The following is a 23,997-nucleotide window of genomic DNA, read 5'->3' as shown; positions in this document are numbered from 1 at the left end:
AGTTCTTTTTTCTTTCCTTTTTAATTACAAAACTAACAGCTGTTAGAATCTTTTTTTTTTTTTTTTTTTTTCTTTTTTCCTTTTTTCTTTTCCTGGCTACAAAATACTCTGGGGAGATGCATTATAATTTAAAATATATAATATTGCACAAACAACCAAAGGTTAATTAAACTAAAGAAATAATTACAAAGAGAAAAACCCCCATCCCGTCAAAAAAAGGAATCAATATTCTCTCCATCCCACCCCCTCACTGAAGGTTTGATGCAAAGTGCCCCACTCTTGGCATCCCTGACCACAATCCCTTTAAATCACTGGTGGACACACCAGCTTATGTACAAGAATCACCAGAGCAGCATCGTGAAGCACCAGGGTCTCCAGGAATCCCTGCAGCCCTCACTGCCCCATAAGAGATGCGGCTTCACCAGAGCGGAGGGTGGGAGCCACAGGTTGGCTATGTCTTCAAGAAGGAGAGCCTCTGCAGAAGCCTGGGGAATCTCAGGACATTTGCCCCAGCACGTCCTTTGGAAGCAGAGGGCTGAGGCGGGAGAAGCTGGTCTTACCTCACCTGCATTCACCACTCTGTAACGCTGGTAGTTGGCTTGTGTCCTAAGCTACAGGGAAGTGGAGGTGGGTAGCCACTTGGACCAGGTGTCCTGCCAGGCAATGCACAGAGGGGCTGAAGTGGCCCTCTCCCTTCATGAGGAGAGGAAGAAATGCAAGAGTGGACCCTTGCAATGGCACAGCTGGGCTAAGGACTTGGGTGCATTTGACATGAAGCCGCCCTGGGGAGGTATGGGGACATCCCAGTGTGGGCTGGAGAAAAGGAAGGAGGTGGGTCAGGGTTTGGTCTCTAGATTCTGAACCCCAAGGAACTTTTCCAGGAATGGAAAATGCCTGGGAAGGGGAGATTCTCAAGAGAGGCAAATTTCCCAGAGATGAGTGCCTCTTATCCACTGGCATAGGAACCAACATGTGCTTGCTGTCCCTGTTTAGCCAAGGGCAGGTGGCACTGCCTTCCTTGTCTGCTTGTGGGTGGACAGCGTGTGCTGTCGTGGCTTCCTCCCAGAGACTGGTGGTTCAGCTTCAGCTTGTCAGCTCACAGAAGGACTGGAGCTGCCCCTTAGGGCTTCCTGGCAGAAGGCCCCAGGAGCAGTGAGTGTTCAGCAGGGAAATGTAGGCTCTCCGGTGAGGGGGGTGGGTGTCCTCCCCCTTAGGTTACCCTAAGGTTGGCACGAGTCAGAGTCCTGGGCTTGGATTTAGGCAGCCCCTTCCCAGGTGTGAGCAGAGACTCAAAGGGCCAGCAAGGAGCCACCAGAATCATGCTCAGAGGTCTGGATGGCAGAGGCCATTTGGGGAACACACTCAGTCAGTGTCATCCAGGGCTGGGCTGAGATGAGCGAGGGAGGTGGGAGGTGCCGTGAGTGGGGGAGCTGTTTGCTCTGGTTCCCCTCATTCCCAGTCCTCCCACTCTACATCTTCTAGCTGCAAATGGGAGGGAATAATGAAGAGCACAAACACACACTTACTCCTTTGTCAAGCCCAGACTCAACCTCCCCTTGCTGAGCAAAGCTGCCTCCATTTCTGGATAGCTGCCCTCCACCCCAAGCCTGGGCTATACCCTGACCCTGTAAGAGTGAACCCTTAGTCCTAAGGAGTAAGTTGGCATATGTTTGGGTAGAAGAGCTGCCCTCTGCCTGAGGGACAGGCCTGCTGTTCTGATTGTTTCAGACCGAAAAGAAATGCTTCCACCACAGTCAACACGACACTGCAAGGAACCTCTTGCCTCAGGAACCGGTCAACCCATCCCTTAAGCAGACCTTGTCTCCTGTGAGCAGATGAAGGCCGTGCCTCTGAAAGGCAGAAAACTCTAGAGCGGTCCTGTGACTGAAAGCAGGGTGGCAGTGGACTACAGGTGCTCACAAGATCTTCACCAAGGGCTCAGCACCCTAACTCCTAGTCCAAGTCTCCCCAGGGAACTTTTTCTTGCCTTGTTGCTCTTGGCCTACTGTCAGCTGCTGTCTGAAGTAATGGTATAGAATGACTCTGGTCAGGTATGTGGTATGTTGTATGTCAGGGTTTTTTTCTCAAAGTGCTGGGGATTGAACCAGTGGTGCTCTGCCATTGAGCTATATATTCAGCGCTCTATCTCTTTCTCTCTTTTTTTTTTTTTTGGTATCGGGATTGAACCCAGAGGTGCTCACCCACTGAGCCATATCCTTTTTTTATTTTTTATTTTGAGAAAGGGTCTCATTAAGTTGCTTAGGGCCTAAGTTGCTGAGGTTGGCCTTGAACTTGTGCTCCTTCTACTTCAGCCTCCTGAGTTGCTGGGATTACAGGTGTGCACCACTGTGGCCAGCAAAAAAAATGTACTTTTGAGAAAGGGTCTTGGGGGCTGGGGATATAGCTCAGTGGGTAGAGTGCTTGCCTTGCATGCACAAGGCCCTGGGTTCAATCCCCAGCACCACCAAAAAAAAAAAAAAAAAAAGAGAAAGGGTCTTGCTAAGTTGCCCAGGTGGGTCTCAAACTTGTGATCCTTTTGCCTCAGTCTCCTGAGTAGATGGGATTACAGGCATGTTCCACCATGCCCAGGCTGCACGTCAGGTTTTATTTTATTTTATTTTTTTGGTTTATTTTATTTATTTATTTATTTTGATACCAGGGATTGAACCCAGGGGTACTTAACCACTGAGCCACATCCCCAGCCTTTTTTTTATATTTTATAGAGACAGGGTCTAAGTTGCTGAGGTTGGCTTTGAACTTGGAATCCTCCTGCCTCATCCTCCCTAGCCGCTGGGATTACACAAGTGCACCACCACACCTGCCCTACCGGTCAGGTTTTAAAAAGGTCTGTGAAAACATAAAAAGCTAGCAAGTCCTCTGTGGTATGACAGGGTACCATGGGCCTTCTTTGTCCTGGGTAGAGTGAGGTCACAGGTGCAGATTATTCTTAAGTAGGTCAGTCACTACCTCCCCTGAGGCTTCAGTTTCCCAGCGTGAAAAATCAAGCCCTTCATATGTCTCTCTAATCTGTCTACATTTTTTTTCATACTGGGTCTTCAACCCAGGCTCTCTGGCAATACTAGGAAAGTGCTGTACCATTGAGCTACACACCCAGCCCAGCATCTATTATTTCTAAGTAGTTCCTTAGGTGAGTGTGATACAGAGCAATGGTCAAGAACTCTCCCACTCATCCACCCTAAAACTGATGGGAAGCAGAACCTGCTGCTGCTGATTGTCACAGACCTGAGTGGGAGGCCCCTGTAGCCTGCCACCTCAGCTAGGTGCAGGGATCTACTCTGAGGGGACAGCTGAGGTTAGTGAGGAGAGTTCTCAGACCCTGGCATGACTGAGTTGGCTTGCCTGTGGCCAATCATGTCCACTCACCTCACCAGAGGCATCCACTTTGGAAAGTGCCATTTGTACTTCTTCTTCAGTCATGTCCAAGTCAAAGTCCTTCTCCCAATCTTCACTGATGTCTGTGCTTGAGCCTGGAACCAGGAGGGACAGTGTGAAAGGCAGAAGTGGGAGGGGAGTGGGTACCTAATAAGAGTTAGCTGGGGGTAATAGCAATCTTTAAAAAGGTTGGCAATACACAACACAAGTCTTTACAATCTACTTTCACACTGGCTTAGCAATCTTTAAGGAATCTAAGGAAAAATTCTGGATTCAGTTAAAAAAAAAAATTAGCCAAAAGGATGTACATTAAAGTACTGTTATACAGTGATGAAAACTTAGAAACAACCCAAAGTCCACTGATAGAGAATTAGAAAAATAGCAAGGTGTCTGGCATATGACTGTAATCCCAGCAATTTGGGAGGCTGAGGCAGGAGGATCACAGGTTTGAGGACAGCCTTAGCAAATTAGCAAGGCCTTAAGAACTTAGCAAGAACCTGTCTCAAAATAAAAAATAAAAAGGGCTGGGGATGTAGCTCAGTGATAAAGTGCCTCCAGGTTCAAGTCCCAGTACCAGAAGAAGTAGTAGAAGGAAGAGAAGAAGGAGGAGGGGAAGGGGGAGGAGGAGGAAGAGGAAGAGGGGAAAAGGAGGAGAAGGAGGAGAAAGAGAAAGAAAAAGAAATGGCATAGGTACACGCTGGAACATGATGTGGCTTTTTTTTTTTTTTTTTTTTTTTGCGGTGCTGGGGATCGAACCCAGGGCCTTGTGCATGCAAGGCAAGCACTCTACCAGCTGAGCTATCTCCCCAGCCCTGATGTGGCTTTTAAAGGCTAAGCTGTAGAAGAATTTTTATATGTATGGCAATATATTCTTAAAACTCTTGAGAAAAAGCCTAAGGGCTGGAGTTGTAGCAGTGGTAGAGCACTTGCCTAACAAATGTGAGGCACTGGGTTTAATCCTCAGCAACACACAAAATAAATAAAATAAAGGTATTGTGTCCATCTATAACTAAAAAAAAAATCAGTTTGCTAAAGAGTGGAGAAGCACTTTGGCCCAGAGGTTCGGAGGGAGCCACAGAAATCTACCAGAAGAAACAATGTGTGTATCTTCCTCCTCCTTCCTTCCATTGTACCCAGCTGACCTGGCTCCTTCTGACACACCAGGCACATCCCCACCTTAGGGCCTTTATGTGGCTGTCCCCTGTACAGTACTCCTTCAGATATCCATACGGCCAGCTTCCCCACCCACTTTGCACCTATGCTCAAGCCTCACTTTCTACAGGTGGCCTGCCCTGACCAGCATATTTTAAATTAAAACCCAGCCCATTCACTATACTCTTTTGTTATTTTTTCAGTTTTTTTTTTTCTTTTTTTGGTAATTTTCTAACATATTACATTATCTGGCACACTATACTTATTGTCTAATAACAGAGGGGCTAGAATGTTAGCTCCACAAGGGCAGGGATCTTGTTTTTAAATTTTTCTTTTCTTTTTTTTTGGCGGGGGGGGGGTGGTACTTGGAATTGAACCTAGTGGTATTTTACCACTAGCTACATCCCTAGCCCTTAAATTTTTTATTTTAATAGAAGATTTTGCTAAGTTGCTGAGGCTGGCCTTGAACTTGTGATCTTCCTGCCTCAGCCCTACTGGCTCTTTGTTTTGTTTTCTTATGTACTCCTAGTCTGCACACATAGCCAGCATCCAATAGATATTCATGGACCCTTTCTCTAAACCAAGTGATTGGCAAACTATGGTCTGTGGATCAAATCCTATAATCTGTTCCTGGAAATAAAATTTTGGAACACAGCCATGTCCATTTGTTTCCATGTTGTCTGTGGCTGCTCTAATGTGGCCATAGCTGAGTCCAGTAGTGTTAAAAGACACTGTATGGCCCAAGATGCCCACAGTATGATCTGGCTCCACACAGACCAAATTTACCACAACTCCTACTCTGGGTGATTCTGATGCCTGCCACGATGTGACAAGCACTACTCTAAACATCCCTTTTGGGTGACTTCTTATAGGCAATATTAAAACACACGTGTGAAGGTCATCAGCAAGAAGCAAACCACATAAATAGTTGCCCAGGTCCACACCACACACACAAGGTATTTCACACTACCCTCTCTTCTTTGCCATAAGTGGTGTGACAAGAGCATGGGCCTGGAGTCAGGCAGACCAAGGTTGAACACCTACTCCTTTACTTATTGTATATCATAGGCAAATTATCCGGGCCTTCATTCTACTTATAAAACAATACAAAACCACCCTCTTTGCAAAGAACCAGTGGGAAGCACTGTTCCTAACCTCCCCCACCTGCCTTTAGCTTCAGCAGGTCTACCTGATGGCTTGAGATTCTGCTTAATCAACAGGTACCTGGGTGATTCCACGGAGACCCAGGCCTGCAGTTTGAGAAACAATGGCAATTAAAAATATAAGCCAGACGTGGTGGCACACATCTGTAATCCAAGCAACTCAGGAGGCTGAGGCAGGAGGATCACAAGTTCTAAACCAGCCTCAGCAACTTAGTGAGGCCCTAAGCAACTTAGCAAAAGCCTCTCTCAAACTAAAACATAAAACAGGCTGGGGATGTAAATCAATGGCTAAGTGCCTCTGGGTTCAATCCCTGGTGCAAAAAAAAAAAAAAAAAAAAAAAAAAAAAAAGAATTAAAAATACGAGTGTAAAGTGCTGGTTACAGACACAAATAGTGGATATTTAACAAATGGAATGAAGTTCTATTTGTTCTAAAGGCCTCATCCCAGAACTAAACAATTTTGCACAAGGAGATACAGCCAAGTCAAAGCAGATCTGTAACCAAGACCAAGTTTTTCTAACCCTGTACCTAAGTCTTCCTTGCCTTTAGGCTGCTTGGGTGGCACTTGCCTACCTATCTGTCAGTAGTTTCCTCTGGGGTCAGAAGCTAGATTCTTGGCTGATTCCTCACTTCAGAGCTGTGGCTGGCCATGACAGTTTCCCCTAACCTCTAGAACTTGAAACTCCTTTTTTAGGCTTGAATGCTATGGCAGACCCTTCTAGTGGAAGAAAAGAGTAAAAGCTAACATTTCTAGAGCATTTTACATCCACCTTCTGGGGTGGGCAATAATCCCAATTCTCAGAAGAGGAAATGAAGGCTTTGGTGGTAGAGATGGGAATCTAGGTGCTCCCTGCCATCAGCCTCCTCCCTACATCTTGTCCTCTCACACAAAAGCATACTAAGATCTCCATTCTGCGTGTGGCAGAGACCTGATCTATGCAACTTAAGGCTTCATGGTGGAGTCTGCCTGCTTCTTGTTTTGTGGTCAGGTCATAAAATCCATGACTACCGACCTCACTATTCCTGCCAGGACCATCACCTTTGTTTTGCTTTCAACTTATCAAAGTGCTGTCACAGCTCATTTTATTCTGTTTAATTGGCTGTCTGCCTCCTCAGATAAGAAATGGAGACAAAAAGCTCCCAGGTCCCACAGCCAATGTTGAAGTGAGGCCTTCAACCCAGGGCCACAGCCATAGGCTTGCCCCAAACTCCCCTCCTCTGCCCCTGCTGAGAGAAGCTGAGCAAGATAAGTGCAGTCTTTTAGATTAGATAGATCCTGTGACAAAATGCTGGTGGAAGCAACTCTGCAATGACATGAATTATCCTGGGAGCTCCTGTGGCTAGGCAACTCAAGAGACTCTGCTGTACCCAAAGACTAAGCCTAAAGCCATTCTAAGATGTGGGCATGAGTCACTTTCTCTCCAAGTCTCTGTTCCTTTAAGATTTACTCCCTCTACTGTGTTCCCACTGTTTTAGCCTAGTCCAAGATCCTGGCTTCCCCCTTACTGACTACAGCTGCTTTTAGGGGTCTTCTGCATGGTATACACATCTCGTCCTTTCACAAGCCCCCAAGTGCATTAGAGGCAGCACAGCAGAGTGGTTAAGAGCTTTCACTGTACTTCCCCCATAATCCCAATTTCATCCAGTCTTCAAACATAACTAATTTTTTCTTTCTCATCACCCTATCTGCCACCTAATACAAATGGACCCTATAATTCTTTTTTTTTTTTTTTTTTTTAACGGATCTGGGGATCGAACCCAGGACCTCGTGCTTGACAGGCAAGCACTCTGCCAATTGAGTTATCTCCCCAGCCTGGAACCTATAATTCTTTAACCCTCTTTTTCACTATCCCCCACTCCTTCCTTCACCCAGCTAAGATTCTAGGGGTCATCACGGGTCATTTCTTGCATATACTTGGACTTTTGTCTTTTCCTCTTTTTTTTTTTTTTTTTTTAATACCTGATTAAACTTGAACTCTGGTAAATCCAACTCCCATTTACTCTGTGCCTGTAATGGCACAACTGAATGTGGCTAGGAAAAACACAAGAGGGCTGAGGTCTCACTTAACATCCATGTCCACACCCCACTGCACCTGTCAGGCCCATCTCCTCACTTCCACAAGACTACTTCACTCTTCTAAATATTTATTGGGTCAGTGATTGATCTCAGTTTCCTACCAGCAGAAAAAGGGGAGAAACTGCACAGATCTCAGAGGGCTTTTGTGAAGACTGAGTGATAGACTATCAAGGGCTTAGCATAGATCTAGACACAGAAAATGCTCAGAGGATGTTACCTCTTGTCACTTCCCCAAAGCAGGGATCTATCCCAATCTTTTCCTGATCAAGATCTATCGCAAACTGATGATCTCCGACTTATAGAGGAGTAAACAGAGGCTTAGAGAAGATCAGTAACTTCTCTGAAGTCACAAGGCTAGAGAGTCAGTTGGGCTTTGAACCCAGAACTGTAACTTCCAGCCTAAGCCCTTAGGCTCTGTGCTGCTTTACAGCACCAAGCCCAATCTGGCTCCAATTTAAGATGTTAAATTCTTAAGCTCTATTTCTGAGTCAGCCACCCACCTGTGTTGTACCTCCCTATCCTGGGAGATAGTACAGAAATGCACCCTCAGACTGGACCACCATTCCCCACACCTGTCCAAAACTCTCCAAATCTCCTACACAATGCCTGTCTCCTCGGTGAACATTCGCTGATGCTCAGAGATTCCTTCTTTCCCTGAACTTCTCTGGGACTAAGCCTGTCCCAGACTGCTTCATGCTTCATCATAAAGACTGCCACTTCTGCCCCTCCCCCCTCAGTGTCTCATAAAGAGCAGGTAGGAGCTCAATGTATGACCTCACTGAGTCAGTCAGAAGGAAAGCACTGTTTTAGACACCGGAAACACTGACGTTTTCCATCGGGAAGCACAGTAGGGCTGGGGTGGGGCCCATTCCCCATCCAATGTAGCAAACCAGTCCCTCACTGTGCAGCAGGCCAGCTGTCACTTGCTGGATAAGCTTTGTGGCTGTGACTGGTACTAAGTGTTAGTGATGACAACACATATGTGTGTCAAGGGATGAAGGCCAATCTTGCTAATGATCAGCAATCTTTGGAGAGGGATTTTGAAACAGGCAAAAAGACTGACATTAGGGCTGTCCTTGTCCTTTAATTCCTGGAGTTCAAATGGATGCTTTTTGATATAAACTCAGAGTCTCCGTTCTAAAACTCAATTACACAGATAAGAAACTGAAGCTTGCCAGGCATGATGGTGCATACCTGTGATCCCAGTCTTGGGAGACCAAGGCAGGAAGTTTGCAAGTTCAAAGCCAGCCTCAGCAACTTTGCAAGACTCTTACTCAAAATAAAAAATAAAATTTAAAAAAGGGTTGGGGATGTAGCTCAGTGGTAAAGTGTCCCTGGGTTCAGTTCCCAGGACAAAAAAGAAAAAAAGAAAAAGAAACTGAAGCTCTATCACTGAAGCTGGTACACTCTAAGTTCAAGTTTTCAAGTTCATGGGTGTTCATTTCATTCTTCTTTAAACTACCTAGGTATGTTTGTATGTTTCACGATAGTAATTAAACAAAAGCCTTGGAAAGTTGAATGATTTTTCTAAGGTTCCACAGGGGAGAAGACCCTTGACATTAACATTACAGGAATTCTTAACTCAGGGAAAGACTGAATTATCCAAAAGGATAGAAATCGGTAGTATGGTAGTTAAGAACATGGCCTTGCAGTCAGACAGGTTCCAGTCTGAATCTGGTCTTGCCACTTTCTAGTCATGAGAATTTGAACAAGTTACTTAAAATTTCTAGACCTCACTTTCTTCATTTTTATTTTATTTTTTACTTTCTTCATTTTTGAAAGGACAATTTTAATACTGACCTCACTGGATTGTGAGATGTAAGTGACAAATTAAATGCCATATAACATATTTAGCACAGGACCTAACATAAACCTTATTTTGACTCTAAGATCCTGACTATTGGAGCCAGCATAGTGATGCACATCTGTAATCCCAACAGCTCAGCTGAGGCAGGAGGATCACAAGTACAAGGCCAGCCTCAGTAACTTAGCAAGGCCCTAAGCAACTTAGCAAGACCCTGTCTCAAAATAAAATATAAAAATGGCTGGGGATGTGGCTCAGTGGTTGAGCACCCCAGTACCAAAGGGGGGAAAAAAATCCCAACTATTATAAGATGCACCCTTCTTTCAGAGAATATGTGCATGTTAGACTTCATGAAATATGCTAATATACAATCTATAACAGCTGTCCTCCTCCTTCTCAGTTATCACAAATGAAGGAAATTTGCTACCAGGATCATGACAAGGGGCAAAGAGACACATCTGCCTTATAAAGTGGCAACTCCTGCCCCAATCCCAGATCACCCTCTGGGCTTGGGCCTCCAGACCTACCTTTTTTGCCATTGTTTGACGGTGTAGACTTCCCACTGTCCGAATTCAGCTCAAACACTCGTAAGTCTGTGGGCACTTCCTCCCTCAGAGTCTCTACTCTGGCTGGAGGCCTGGGCTCTGGACCACTGGGGCGGCCAGCAGGAGTTAGGGGCTTGGAGGGAACTGGGGGTGGGGGTCCAGTCTCGCCCTCATCCACAGCTTGGCCCTGTTCCTCCAAAGATGCCTCAAGCAGCTTTTGGGACAGGTCTTTGGGCAGCACTGGTGCCTCAGGTATGCTGGCAGGGTTGGCAATCTGTGTCACCAGGGAGATGCTCTCACTGCTCTCTGACGGAGTCACCTCTGCTGGGGGCTCAATTGGGGTCACGGGAGTCTCTTCACAGGAACTCTGGGGGCCAGGCCTTTCTTCAGGAGGTGTGGAAGTTATTGTCACAGGAATCTTTGCCTCTTTTGGAGATATGGGTGAATTGCTCAAAAGTTCTTCTGTAAAGAAAGGTAGGAGAAAATGGTGTTGTACCCTAACTAGCCTCATGACAACCCTGGAGCTCTCAGATCCTACCCAAGTTTACTCCTATAAAGGAGAGCCATTTCTCTCCATCCCACCCCTATGGTACTTCTGCAAACACTACATCTAGTCAGTCCCACCTGCCCACAGGGCCCTGCCAGCAATCTGGCTCAAGGTGGTATAAAATATTGGAAAGCCAAGACTTGAAAGTGGGTCAGCTTTGGGGTTCAGGTCAGGCTCTGCCACATACTAAGTATTTCACTGGGCAGGCCACTTCACTTACCTGCCTCATTTGTGAAAGAAGAATAATGGCACTGTGGAAAGGACTACACATTTGAAGCCTCTAATGTAGGCTAGGCATGCAGTATCAGCACTAAACAAAAGTAGAAACGTCAAGGACATCAAGGTAGCTCCAACATGCCATTCTAAGTGGAACTCTCAGGTACAGGATGCTCAGTTCACTTTCTAACCTGGCTAGGCAATAGTATTACCAGGAAGGCCTGCTAAAAATAGACCTTTGGCCACATTCCTACAGTCTTATTTAGAAAACTGGGAAAAGAATCTGAATTTTCAATGTGTTCTCTAGTGTCCTTGAAGCAGCTGGTCATGGCTGGCAGGGCAATCTGTTTCACCTGCTACCTGTAATTTTTGTACCTAAACTTGGGGTTTCACCAGCCTTGTTCGATATTCCCTTGTTAGCTCCATCTATGCTTTATTCTTTACTCTTCTCTGGGGCACCCCAACTGTTCAGACCTCAAAGCATCCTAGAGACAGGCCTATCACTTGCCTTACCTTCTTCCTCCTCCCAGCCAGGCTCTTCAGAGATGCTCTGTTCTGCCCGCTGCTTCAGGGCATCCCTCCGGGCCTGCTCCTAACGGTGGAGAAGCAATGGCCAGAGGTGGTTAGGGGACTCTTCCCAGATCCTGATCCTGACCCCAGAACTCTTGGTACCCTTGTCTCCCTTTCTTGTCTCACCAAAATCCAGCCCATGTTCCCCGGGGCTGAGCAGGAACCTCCCAGGCTAGACCACCAGCATACCTGCTCTAATTGATAGACTTTATAGAAATACCGATGCCAGAATTCTGAATGGGAAACAGCTGCTGGAACCTAGAGGGAGAGGAAAGTGGAGGTGAGGATTTTGAAATGGTATACAGAGTCTCTGTCCCCAGCCTGTTCTCAGTTGCTCTGGATTTCAGACACAGAAAATGGCTTTGCATTGACTGTCAAAGCCCACCTCATTTTCAGCCAGACCCACCCTCCTGGCTCAGGATGGCCAAGGAAGGAGAAAAGAAACTCCCATCAGGCTATGCTGGTCCTTCCATTTCTCATCATTCTCTGACTGCCAGAAGCCTAGCCAATCAGTCTCTTCCATGCAGATTCTTGACTCAGGAAAAGGCTGGTCTGGCTCTATCAGTGGTCTCCCATGACCTCCCACTGCACAGGTCCCTCCCACCTCCCAACACCTCAAGCCTGGATCCAGGTGAGGTCCTGCCGGCTGGGCCCTTACCATCTTGGTGTAGAGGGCCCGGACAGAGGGGCTGCCTACAAGGAGTTCTGAGATCTCCCCCTTCTTCTCCTCCAAGCAGAACTGGGAAAGCCAGGTGTCAAACACTTCTGGGGGCCCTGCAGAGGGACAGATGCTGATGGTCAGTTCCCTGGGTCTGGGGAAAAAACACTGGGCCTACAGAACATATTTAAGCGTGGATTTGGACAAAGAGGAAAGTTTATGGGCTTTTTCAAAGCTATTTGGCCCAAGGTGGAGGATCAGGCAGTGTGAAGAGGTGAACAGGCTCTACTATGGCAGCTAAGTGAACTTCAGAAAGGGCTGTATTCTCCCTTTTCTCCAATCTCTGCTGGCTACTGAATCTCTCTCTCTGAAACAGCTATTCTAAGGTCACCGGTGAATTCACATTGCCAGAGCAAATGGCTGCTTCTCTGTCTTCCTTCATGTGGCTGCGCTATTTCTGACCCGAGGGCCGCTGCCTTCCTCTGAAAGCCCTCGTCTCACTGGCTTCTCATTCTTGTTCTTTTCCTCCCACTTCTCTGGTTATTCCATCTGAGTCTTTATGGGCTTGTTTTCCTTTCCTTTCTTTATCTCTCTTCACTTTCTATTTTTCTCCCAAAATAATTTATCTCCACTAAACCATGAATTCCAACTTCCTTCTCCCACTGAAAATTTCTGTCTCTCTCTGCAACCCAGATTACCTGCCCCTGCCTCCAGATTCAGTTGCAAACACAACGTATGTTTATTTTCTTCCCACCCAGGTATCCACTGGAAACCCAGGAGCCACCCTAGACCCCAGACTCCTCTCTTCTCCTCTGGTTGGTTCCACTTCCCCCCATCTCCTACATGCACACCTTCTTCTTCATCCCACCTGCCTCTAAGGCCTGTCCTTATCTCTGACGTGAGAATTTCTATGAAGCATCCTAGCTGCTTTTTCAGTCTTTGTCTCTATTTTGTCTCTCACAATACTACCTCAAGAGTTCCTTTATAAAATGCAAAACCTGATAATCTCAGGCTGAAAACTCTTTAATAGTTTTCTGTGGGAGGGCTTGTTAAAGCTAGGGTTTTCAGAGGCTTAACGAACTCCCAGTGGCTGGGGATATAGCTCAGTTGGTAGAGCGCTTGCCTTGCAAGCACAAAGCCCTGGGTTCAAATCCCCAGCACTGCAAAAAAAAAAAAAAGAACTCCCACACTGTACACAAAATATTGTGGAAAGAAGGCTTGTTATTTTCAATAGTTTTAAGGCCTTTGTGACTAAAAAAAAGATCTAGAATACTACTGTGAACCTTGCAGGACAAAATTCAAACTGGGTAATCCAGCCCCACCAGTGGAACGGTTGCCTTCATTCCCTCACAAGTGCTCTTTAATCCAGTGTCACCAAAAAGCTAGGGACTCCCTGTTCTTTTTGGATCATCAAATACACTGCTGCTTTTGCTTGAATAGCCTTTCCCACTTTTAAGAATAAAATCGGTTTACTTCTAACCCATCCTTAAAACCTCAATTCAAGTGTCACTTCCTGTGTTTCCCAGGTGCCTTAGGTCCCAGTCCTTGAGCTCTCACTGTCCTTGTCTTTCTGGGTAAGCTCTCACTTTACTTTCTACTGTCTCTGTTTTCTTTCATCCTTCCTGTTTCTCCCTCTAACAGGGTGGTCCTGGCCTGCTGGGCTGGGTCGACGGTTTGACTTATTTCTAGTCTCCAGTTCCCAGCATGGATACAGGGGCTTAGTGAACAGGAGAACAGGAGCTGAAGCAAGGCAGGCAGGGCAGAAGGGCTAGGAGGGAGGCCAAACAGAGAGGATGAGGGACCAGAGGAGCAGAGTCTTGTATAGGACAAAGCTGCAGTGAAGAGAGCTGGGGTCCAGGGAGGAAAAGGGACCATCACCCTATCTCACAGGGCATAAGATCCCTACTCTGGTTCCTCTACATAGCAGGTATTTGGCCTCTGCCACCCAAGATAAAAAGGGCCCAAAGACCACACTAAGTCTATCTAGTCTACTTGCCCAATAAGCCCTCCCCCAGTGCTACCCCCTCACCATCAGGTTCATTGCAGTAGGTTGCTGGGTCTGACTGCAGGCTATAGAGGCGAGCCTGTAAGCAACAGAGAACAGAGAACAGAAATTCTGGGGTAGGTACTAGGCAGAGAAAGCACCCCCTCTCTGCAACGTACCCAATCAATCACAATTCTTTCCCTGTTGACTACTAACCCATAGGGCACTGATCAATAAATACTGTATCAGTAGGCTAGGAGGCCAAAACTAGGGCTTCCCAAAAAATGGTCTGTCACCCAGTATTCCACCCCTGGGAACTAAAAATACAGTGCAAGCAGTCTATAAAACTATATGTATACAATGCTTCTGAAGTATGTGAAATTTGGAAAATGTGAAATGCAAATATATTAATAAAGTCCAACTTTGGGGGCAAATTGCAAAATAATATAACTATCGCAAAATTATAGTCATTCACCAAGTATTTCTTGGGTTGGGAATATAGCTTAGTGATAGAGCACTTGTTTAGCATGCATGAGGCCAGGGGTTTGATCCCTAGCACTGTATAAAAAACAAAAAGGTTTCTAGGGTTGGGGATGTAGTTCAGTGGTAAGGTACTTGCCTAGGTTGTGCAAGGTCCTAGATTCAATCCCCAGCACTGGGGGAAAAAAGAATCTCTTAATTTTATAGCCACTTTGCCAAGTGAACTATAAGCTATGTTCTCATTAGGGCACAGTCTGTACCAGAACTTCTTTGTACAAATGGTTTTGGTAGTGAGTCATTGTTGCTATAACTTAAAATCTCACTATTGAATAATTTTCACAACTCTGCTCACACGTTCACTAAGTGGTGGCACTAATTCCAGTGTTGAAAAACATTCTTGAAAAATTAGTATGTTTGGAATGGCATGGAAATTCAATATAAAAAACTACAAAGACCCAACTGCCGTGATGCTACACTGTGAGTGTGGGAGAAAGCAATCCATGAAACAGAAGCCGTGATGAGAAAATAAAATGCAGCACAAATACACTACCCATGGTTGTTGATTTCAGTGTTCTGAAGACACTCTGCCTGGAAATTTATTCCTAATTGAAATTAGTCCTAAATAACCTAAAAGTGGAGAAAAATCATGGCCCCCAAAGATGTTCTCCAAAGTGTCCTTATTAAGTGTAAAAGCTGAAAGGAATCCAAAAGTACACACTTGGGAAATGACTGAATAAGTAATGCTATATTCATTTATGAGAATTTAAATGGGATTAAAAGTGACAATGATTATAAAAAATGCTAATAGTTTCTTGTACACTTTTTTAAAGCAGGTAACAAAACTACATGTATAAAGTACATATTTTGTTAAAAAAAAAAAAAAGCCCAAACTATCTTTACCTATGTTAGCAAACAAGAAGAAAAGGAAGAAATCAGGGTTCTCTCCGGGTGATGGGATTATGGGTTTAGAAAAACAGTGATTATCTTTTCCTTATTGGTGCTCTCCAATTTAGCTACATACATCCATTTATTTTTTGGCCTGAGTATGTATTGCTTTTGCAGGTAGAGGTTGGAGGCTAAAGCCCAGCATCTGTATAGGCAGCTCAGCAAATACCTTGGTGCCATCATAGGGCTCAGCTGTGCCAGAGGGTGTACCCATCAGGGTGATGACATCACAGTCGATGGTTTTGTCCGGCGAGGGGGCAAAGGTGTCTGAGATCACCCCTAGGAAGTCAGACAATCCCTTCTTCATTTTTTCTGTTGCCCCTGAGGAGCCTTCAGTCTGCAGAGAGAACCGATAGAGGAAGCAAGTGCACCAGGAACAGGCTGAAATCTGGAGTGAGGGGTGAAGCAGCAGGGGCAAAGGTATACTATATGTGGGCACCAGGGAAGTGCTCACGACCCTTTGTCCCTTCCTCTTGATTAAGCTGTTCAAGCGTTTTAAGTCTAGAACCTATCATAGAGACTGGGCACATGGTGGCACAGGCATACAATTATGTTTGTTAAATGAAAGAAAGAGATAAATAAATGAAATAAATAAGTGGTGTCTTTGCTAATGGCTAGACTTAGAGCAGTTTAGGAAGGTTACTACCTGTCATTCATGCTCATGAGTACCTGTGTTTAGTGAATATTTTATAGGAGGATTCAATAAAATAAGGTTGGCTAAGAAAACCCCCAAACTTGTTTTTCTTTCCTTCCATTTCTCTTTTTTTTGACATGGGGCCTTGCTTATGTTGCCCAGGCTGGTCTCAAGAGTTCTGCCTCAGTCTCCTGAGTAGTTGGGACTATAGACACATTTGGCCATACCTGGCTCAAAACTTGATTTTCATAACAAAACCTCTAGTCTTAAGGTGACTGACTCAGTTGGTGATCAAATAAAGAAATTGCAACCTGTTCTAATGCTAATGGAAAAATTGTAATATAAAAACCAGTATGTTGGTTGGGGTTGGGGCCCAGTGGCAGAGCATTTGCCTAGCATGTGCAAGGCACTAGGTTTGATTCTCAGCATTGCATATAAATAAATAAAATAAAGGTCCATTACCAACTAAAAAAATATTAAAAAAAAAACAGTATATTTTTACTTCATTAGAAATTTAAGAGACTACACAATTTTGACCTTTCACACTGACTTTAGAATCTAACTCCTAGGGCTGGGGTTGTAGCTCAGAGGTAGATCACTTGCCTAGTATGAGGCACTGGGTTTGACTCTTAGCACTGCATATAAACAAATAGAGGTCCATCAACAACACATATAAAGAATATATATAAAGAATCTAACTCCTAGCTGGGCACAGCAGAGCATGTCTATAATCCCAGCTACTCAGGAGGTTGATGCAGGAGGATCACAAGTTCAAGGCCAACCTCACCAATTTAGCAAGATCTTGTCTCAAAAAAAAAATAAAAAGGGGTAGGGATGTAGCTCAGTAGTAGAGCAACACTGGGTTGAATCCCTAGTACTACAAAAACAAAACAAAACAAAACAAAAACAAACTCCTATCTTACAAAAGGATTTCACTGTACATCTATGATTAAGAAAAACAGGGCCAGTGAGAATATATGTTGGCACAAAATATGTAAGAATATTTTCTTGTGGGCAGTCTTGCAATAGATGTTAAAAAGCTTAAAAACTGGGCTAGGGATATAGCTCAGTTGGTAGAGTGCTTGCCTCACAAGCACAAGGCCCTGGGTTCAAATCCCCAACACCACAAAAAAAAAAAAAAAAAAAAAGCTTAAAAACTGTACTCACCCTGATTCTTTCCAACATTTTATTATTAAGAAAATACGGCAATGGGCAAAAATTTAGTAGTCAGAATGTTCACTGTAGTTGTCTGTACAATACTGGAAAAACTGAAAAAGGAAACTAGGTACTACTGAAATCCACAAAATAGAATATACTATGCCATTTGCAATGCTGAAGAATAAGGTTTGCAATGATGAAGTAAAAAAAGTAGGTTAAAAAGCATGGTAGTTGGCCAAGCACTGTGGTACAAGCCTGAAATCCCAGCAACTGGGAAGGCTGAGGCAGGAGATGGCAAATTCAAAGTCAGCCCCAGCCACTAAGTGAGGCCCTAAGAACTTAGTGAGAACCTGTGTCAAAATAAAAAATACAAAGGATGGAGATGTAGCTCAGTGGTTAAATAACTTTGAGTTCAATCCCTGGTACCTCCCCCAGAACAAAACATGGTATTCAGTTGATCACAGCTTTGAAAAAGAAAGTGAACACAGGAATAGGTTCCCAAAACATAGATTAACAACAGTTATTTTTAGGAGATGGAACTATGGGTGTCTCTAGATTGGTTCTGTCTTTTCTTTTACTCCCCTTTCTGCTTCCATATTTTCTAAGTTTTTTACAATGAGACTTTGCTAATGGAACATTTGCTAAAAGAATACAGAAGTGGGAAGCTAGTTATTACTATATTTGCTTGACAAACACAATTCTTTCAAAATGGGAAGAAAAATAATCCCCGTATTTCCCCCATATAGGAGGGAAAATAATCACCTAATGATAGAAAAGTTGGGAGTCCCCACCAGGATCCCGGGGCAAGTCCTCGAAGTGTGGACAGTACTCACAGCCAGCTTCTCCTTGACCACGCTGGCCGTGGCTGCGATGGTACAAGCTGTGTCATGCTGTACCACCTGAGTAAACTCTGTCAGGTCCCGCTTCATGAACTCCAAAGCTTCCGAGGACTATGGGAAGACAGAGAAAGATGACAGCTGGCAGATTCCACCACTCCTTGTTCCTGTTCCCTGTGCTTCTTTAGTACCAGATACATGGAAATCTCAAGTGACATGAGAGTCTGGGCTTGGAAACAAGGCTCACTTGTCCCAGTTCTATGACCTGGGATTACCTAGCAGCAGATAGTGCATGGGGACTGAGTCTCAGCCCAGGTATTTACAAGCTACGTGGCCATAAGTGAATTTCATCTAGTTCTCGGTTTTCTCCTATGTAATGTGGAAAGACTAGGTCAGTGATTCACAAAAGCATACTAGGGAAAGAGGGTCCATAGGGTCTGAAAAAAAGATTTTGATGAGTTGTTCTGATATGATTTATGTCATATGCGTTTCAAATTTCAAATAACAAGAGACAGGTGGGTAATTTTTTTTTAATCAAAGGAAGTAAGAGCAGATTCTCTCTGAAGCCTTTTTGGCTGTACCATTCCAGGTACGTAAAGCTCCAAAAAGCTCCTTTGGGTCTGATTCTTTCACCTGTCAAACAATCTGCTTTTCACCCTACACTTGGAGACAGCTCGAGACAGCAGACCTTCACTGCCTTCTACATTTTTACTTGTGTCATACTCACCACCTTCAGGATGCCTTCCTGGACCATCTCTGTGCTCACCCCACCCTGCAAGCCCCCTCATTTTACATGGAATCAATCACCTGTACTTTATAAAGCAAGTATTTTAGTGTTCTGGTGTTTAGTTCTTCTGGGAAGGGCTCACCAACTTTTCATCAGCTTGGGAAGTCTATGAGTGGGAGAGTCTCATGCCTAAGCTAGAAGGTTCTTTGGGGAACAAGAATCATACCTCAGTATCAGACACCAGATTCCTTAATTGGGGGCAGTGGAGTCATTTATTTATCATGTGGTCTCAGAGGAGTCAGAGGGGTTATTTATTACTTCACTCTAGGGGCTAGGGATATAGCTCAGTTGGTAGAGTGCTGATCTCACAAGCACAAGGCCGTGGGTTCAATCCCCAGTACTGCAAAAAAATAAAAAAGAACTTCACTCTGTCTACCCACTGTGTCACCACCTTAGTCCAGGTCATCCCACTCTTTGATCCGGACTCCTCTACTACATTTTCCTTATGACAACCAGTTGGCACTCTATCGATCAGGGCAGACCAAGGTGCCCCTGCTTTACATTTTTCAATGTTTACAAACCATCTTAAGAGTAAGTATAAAAATCTTTACCTTCATTTATGAGGTCTATAAATCCTAGTCTCTGGCAGACTCTCCTCCCCGACTCTGCAAGCCCCCTCATTTTACATGGGATCAACCACCAGTGCACACCCTTGCTGAGCTCCAATGGGTCATTTCTCAAATGCCCTAGCATTCTTTTTACTTTAGAAAGTATGAATACATTATTCCATTCCTGGAAGCATAGTTCTAACTCTTCAGAGCAAACAAGCAAGCAAACAATAAACTCCCTTCACTTGGTTAACTCTGGTTCATCCTTCAGATCTGTTTCTATGTCGCTTCCCTAAAGAAGTTTCCCTGATGCCTCCTTAGGCTGGTTGGCTCCCCTGGCTTCATTTCTTCTTTACTATGGCACATTTTAGACTCTAGATTACTGCTTGATAAATTGTGAATTCCATGAACACAAAGTCCAGGATTTTTGTTCACTGATGCTTTCTTGATGTCTGTCACAGAGCCTGGCAGACCCAGGTACTGAAAATGTTGCTTGTTAAATGTATATGACCAGGGCAATTTACATTACATAGCCACAGGTACAACTGTTTGATCTGCAATTATCTTACCCACTCAACTGAACTCTGAGGGGACAAACATGAACAGACATGCTGCTTGCCCTCAAGAAGATCACGGTCTGTTGGGGAAAAATTCTCCCTCCATAGGCTCATGTGCAATGGAGGGCAGTAACCAGAATATTATGGGGAACTTGGGAAGATTAGGTAAAGGGAAGCTTAGACTTGGCCCTAAAGAATGAGTAGGAGCTGAAGCTCAGCATACCTGGTGGCACGCACCTGTAATCCCAGCAACTCGGGAGGCTGAGAAAGGAGGATCATGCATTTAAAGCCAGCCTCAGCAACTTAGTGAGGCCCAAAGCAACTCAGCAAGACCCTGTGGTTCAGTGGTTAAGTGCCCCTGGGTTCAATCCCTTGTACCAAGGGGGGGAAAAAAAAAAAGCATGAGTAGGAGACAGCTCAGGAAGTCTGAATGTGGTGGTTTACTGAAGCCTATAAGCATTTTAGTCCTAATGAACATAAAATGTGAAGCAGAAATGGTGAGGAGTAAGGCTGGAAAGGTACCAAGGGCACACATGAGGAACCACCAAAAGTTTGAAACTGTGGGATATGATGAGATTTTTATTTTCAATAGGTCACTCGAGAGACTGGCATAGAGGATGGGTGCAAGGGTAAATAGGTTGGAAGAGGGAAGAACAGTCAGGAGATTGTTGCAATCATCCAGTAAAAAAAAAAAAAAAAAAAAAAAAAAAATATATATATATATATATATATATATATAAGAATATGAATAAGGACAGTGCTGGTAAGGATAGAAAGGATGGATTAATTCAAGAAATACCAGGCAAAGACAGAAAATTTGGCGATTAAATAGATACGTTCAGTGAGGGCAGGAAAAGAATCAAGGAAGAGCCACTAATATAAAAATAGGTGACTGTGTGGATGCAGTGCAGTTAGCAAAGAAAATACTTAGAGGAGGAGCAGGTTTAGAGAAAAGATTGTGGTAATGACTTTGGGCATGTAGAAGCTGAGGAGACTATGGGATATCCGGACTAAATGTCCAGCAGGAACTAGCCTTGAACACTGAAGCTCAGGGAAAAGAACTGGTAGTCACCTTAACATAAAGAGATCACCCAGGAAGAGTTGGAGGTGTGAAGAGAGCAGTGTTCTGAGATCCTCCGAACACTACCTGACAGAGGTGAGCAGAGAAAGAGAAGCTCATGGTTAGGAAAGTCTAGAGAAGTATGTGAAGAACTGAGAATCATGTTGCAAAAACCAAAAGAGCAGAATTTCATGAAAAAGGAAGTGCTCACTAGTGTCAAATGCAGCAGAAAGGTTCAGGAAGATAAGAGCTAAAAACCACTCACTGGATTTGGCAAGTGGTAGATAAACTGAGTGTGGTTGCAGATAAGTGTACCAGTGCTGGCTTCAGGGGTGGGGAAGGAGATGAGCAAGATCATGCTTGTTGACATCAAATTACAAAAAGCATGTGAGGTTGCCTTCTGGAAATGAAAAGGCAAAGTGATTGAACGGGACCAAAGGGAAAAGTTGCTGAAACCAATGGGAGGGGAAGTAAGAGAAACTGAGTGCTGGGGAGCACTCAGGCCCAGAGGCTGTGGAATCTGGTACAGCCAAAGAGCAACGTGCTCTTCTCTACTGGTATATATACATAAGCACTCACGTGCACACATAGGACACAACAGAAGGTGCATCATCTCAGAACTGTTGGCTCTATGCTAAGGAGCAAAGAAAATGAGTGATGTCACTGGGGCTAGGTTGGGAAGCAAGGGCAGGAAAGTACCAAAAGACCAAGAAAAAAATGGAAGGAAAAACAGACTGGAGGTGATACCTAAGAATCTCCATCACTCTCAGTGCTTAATAAAATAGTTAATGCTTATATAATACTAAATATGCTAGGCATTGTTCTTAGTGCTTACATATATTATCATTTAATCTTTATTACAATCCCATTAAGTAGGCATTATTATTTCCATTCACTCTTGAGGAACTTAGGTCTAAATAGGTTAAATAACTTGCCTAATAGCTAAAGATGGAAATTAAGTCTTCTCTTTCCAAAAAGGCAGAAATAGTGCTTCAAATTGGGAATTACCAAAAATGAAGATGGAAGGCTGACCACACTGTGATTCCACTATACCTGTTTTTCATAAGTTAAAGACCAATTTGAAGGAAACATACAGGAGATCCTCCTGCAACACTCGCTGAATGAATGTCATACTTTTCTTCAGGAACTTGCGCAACAGGAATTACACCACTTTGGGGTCTCTTAGATTAAATCCCTAGAGTGAAGTCCTCCCTCTTAATCCACATCAACACATAAACCACTGAGATTTCCCAGATTTGCCAGGCTGTAGTTGAAAAGTTGTCCAGGAGTACACAGGCCAAGGGAGGAAAATAAATGCTCCCAGAGTAGAGGGCTGATTTAATTGAGATCAGAAGCCTCATAGAGTCTGCCCCAAAGCAGGACTCACCCCAATTGCCTTAGGTAAATAGTAATTAGTTTTTCCACAATTCAGTTGGGCTGATTTTAACAAGCTAACATGGAATAAAACAGGAAGATCCACTGGCATTGTTCAGTGGCAGGGTCAAGCATTGTTTATCCTACAGGGATTGTTCAGCAAGAAAATCGAAGTCCTCCATATTCTGGCCATCCTTCTCTTTCTCTATCTCCTCTTCTTTGTGAATTCCTCTTTTAGTCAGAACTCCCCAGATACCAGTGTGTATGATACATGCTAATCTCTGGCCTGGGTTCTTGTTTTATATCCTGTCTAGTAAGGGTTGGCTTTGATGTGGTTCCTTCCCCACCACACCTTCCCTAGTGTGTTCTAGGAAAGAACCAGACCAGATAGTGTGCTCAGTACTTTCTTTTCACAGCACTGAACCAGAAGTAATTAAAACAGCTGTTTGATTACTTGGTTAATGATGCCTCCCCACCAGACTGTAAGCTTTGTGAGACCCAGGACTATATCTGTTTGGGTAAAGTCTGTGTCCTCAGGACCTGTCAAGAGAGTGCTGGTTGTGGCATATACTCTAATATTTGGATGGTGGTAAAAGTAAGTTCTTTCATTGCTAGAATTCTTTTTCTTCAAGGTCTATATATCGAATGTTCTCTCTTCCACGAGGAAGCTGTCAATTTCCTAAGTTGGAATAAACTGCTCCCTCCTATGGATTCCTAGGACAGGATCGCTCCAGCTTTCAAACAATCATCATTTTCACTGTGGCTAGTATCACACTGGTTTGCATTAGTGTCGGTCCTTCTGTAGGACGGTAAGGGCTGAAAGGTAAGGCCCAGATCCGCCTCTGGGAGGCCTGGGCCGCAAAGTCGGGCAGGGTTGGTTGGAACAGGTTGCAACCAGGCGGTGAGGGCCCCGGCTTACCTTCTCTTTGACTGCCTGGTAGCTCTGCTGCAGCCAGCTCCGCCACCACCCCACGTCCTCCCTGTGGAAGACAGACACATCTGGTGGTCCTACGGTGCGACTGCTGCCCGCCCTGTGATCTGCTGTTTCCCCCTCCGATGTGGCCCGCGGGCCGAGGCTTTGCAGGCCACTTCCCCACCCCCTCACACCGCGACTCCTCTCAGCCCTTTCATCTCCGTCCACGCCCGCGCCGGCCTCCCCTTCCCCACAGGGACCCTGGCCCAGCACCCCAACCCTGAGAGAATTCGGGCCCCAACGCCTGGGAGCGGAATGACGGGCTCACCCTTCCGCCATCTTGCCTGCATGACATCACCACTATTTACCGACCTTTGACTTCCGACACGGCACCGCCCCCTCAAGCACCGCCCCAGAGCGCGCGGCCCAATCCGCGCTCCCGCCCCGCCCTCAGCCCCATCCCCGCCCCTCTCCATCGTTAGGCCCCGCCTCCCTGAACTCTGTCCAGTTTCAGTCCTGAGTTTGCCTTTAAACTCCGCCTCCGATCTCTCGGTTCAATCCTTATTCGGACCCATCCTCAGGGCCCGCCCCCACTG

At 44.9% G+C, this 23,997-nt stretch overlaps 1 protein-coding gene across 3 annotated transcripts; it reads right to left on the bottom strand.

The window, feature by feature from the left end:
- Window positions 1-60: 60 nt before the first annotated feature.
- Bsdc1 (BSD domain containing 1) lies at window positions 61-23,770 on the bottom strand. 3 transcript variants are annotated; one of them, XM_047559298.1, is made up of 11 exons: window positions 23,730-23,770; window positions 23,408-23,468; window positions 18,160-18,276; window positions 15,704-15,922; window positions 14,155-14,209; window positions 12,126-12,241; window positions 11,657-11,725; window positions 11,411-11,489; window positions 10,117-10,596; window positions 3,385-3,488; window positions 61-1,482 (listed from the first exon to the last, which is right to left on the bottom strand). In XM_047559298.1, the coding sequence occupies exons 1-11, from the start codon at window positions 23,738-23,740 to the stop codon at window positions 1,450-1,452; spliced, it is 1,344 nt and encodes a 447-aa protein (XP_047415254.1). In that variant the 5' UTR covers window positions 23,741-23,770; the 3' UTR covers window positions 61-1,449. The 3 variants fall into 3 exon arrangements, with proteins under 3 accessions (XP_047415254.1, XP_047415258.1, XP_047415266.1); XM_047559302.1 differs by having other exon boundaries at window positions 65-1,482; window positions 15,704-15,871; XM_047559310.1 differs by lacking the exons at window positions 23,408-23,468; window positions 23,730-23,770 and having other exon boundaries at window positions 67-1,482; window positions 15,704-15,871; window positions 18,089-18,225.
- Between the last annotated feature and the right edge of the window lie 227 nt (window positions 23,771-23,997).

Source organism: Sciurus carolinensis, chromosome 1, assembly GCF_902686445.1.
Source record: "Sciurus carolinensis chromosome 1, mSciCar1.2, whole genome shotgun sequence".
Taxonomy (NCBI): domain Eukaryota; kingdom Metazoa; phylum Chordata; class Mammalia; order Rodentia; family Sciuridae; genus Sciurus; species Sciurus carolinensis.
The sequence above is the reverse complement of the archived record's forward strand: the minus strand, read 5'-3'. Positions and strand labels throughout refer to the sequence as shown.

Coding starts and splice junctions, on each gene's coding strand:
- Bsdc1 (XM_047559298.1), bottom strand. Junction 12,242..14,154: donor CTACTGCAATGAACCTGATG/GTGAGGGGGTAG, acceptor GTCCCTCTGCAG/GGCCCCCAGAAGTGTTTGAC. Junction 3,489..10,116: donor GTCAAACAATGGCAAAAAAG/GTAGGTCTGGAG, acceptor TCCTGGTTCCAG/GCTCAAGCACAGACATCAGT.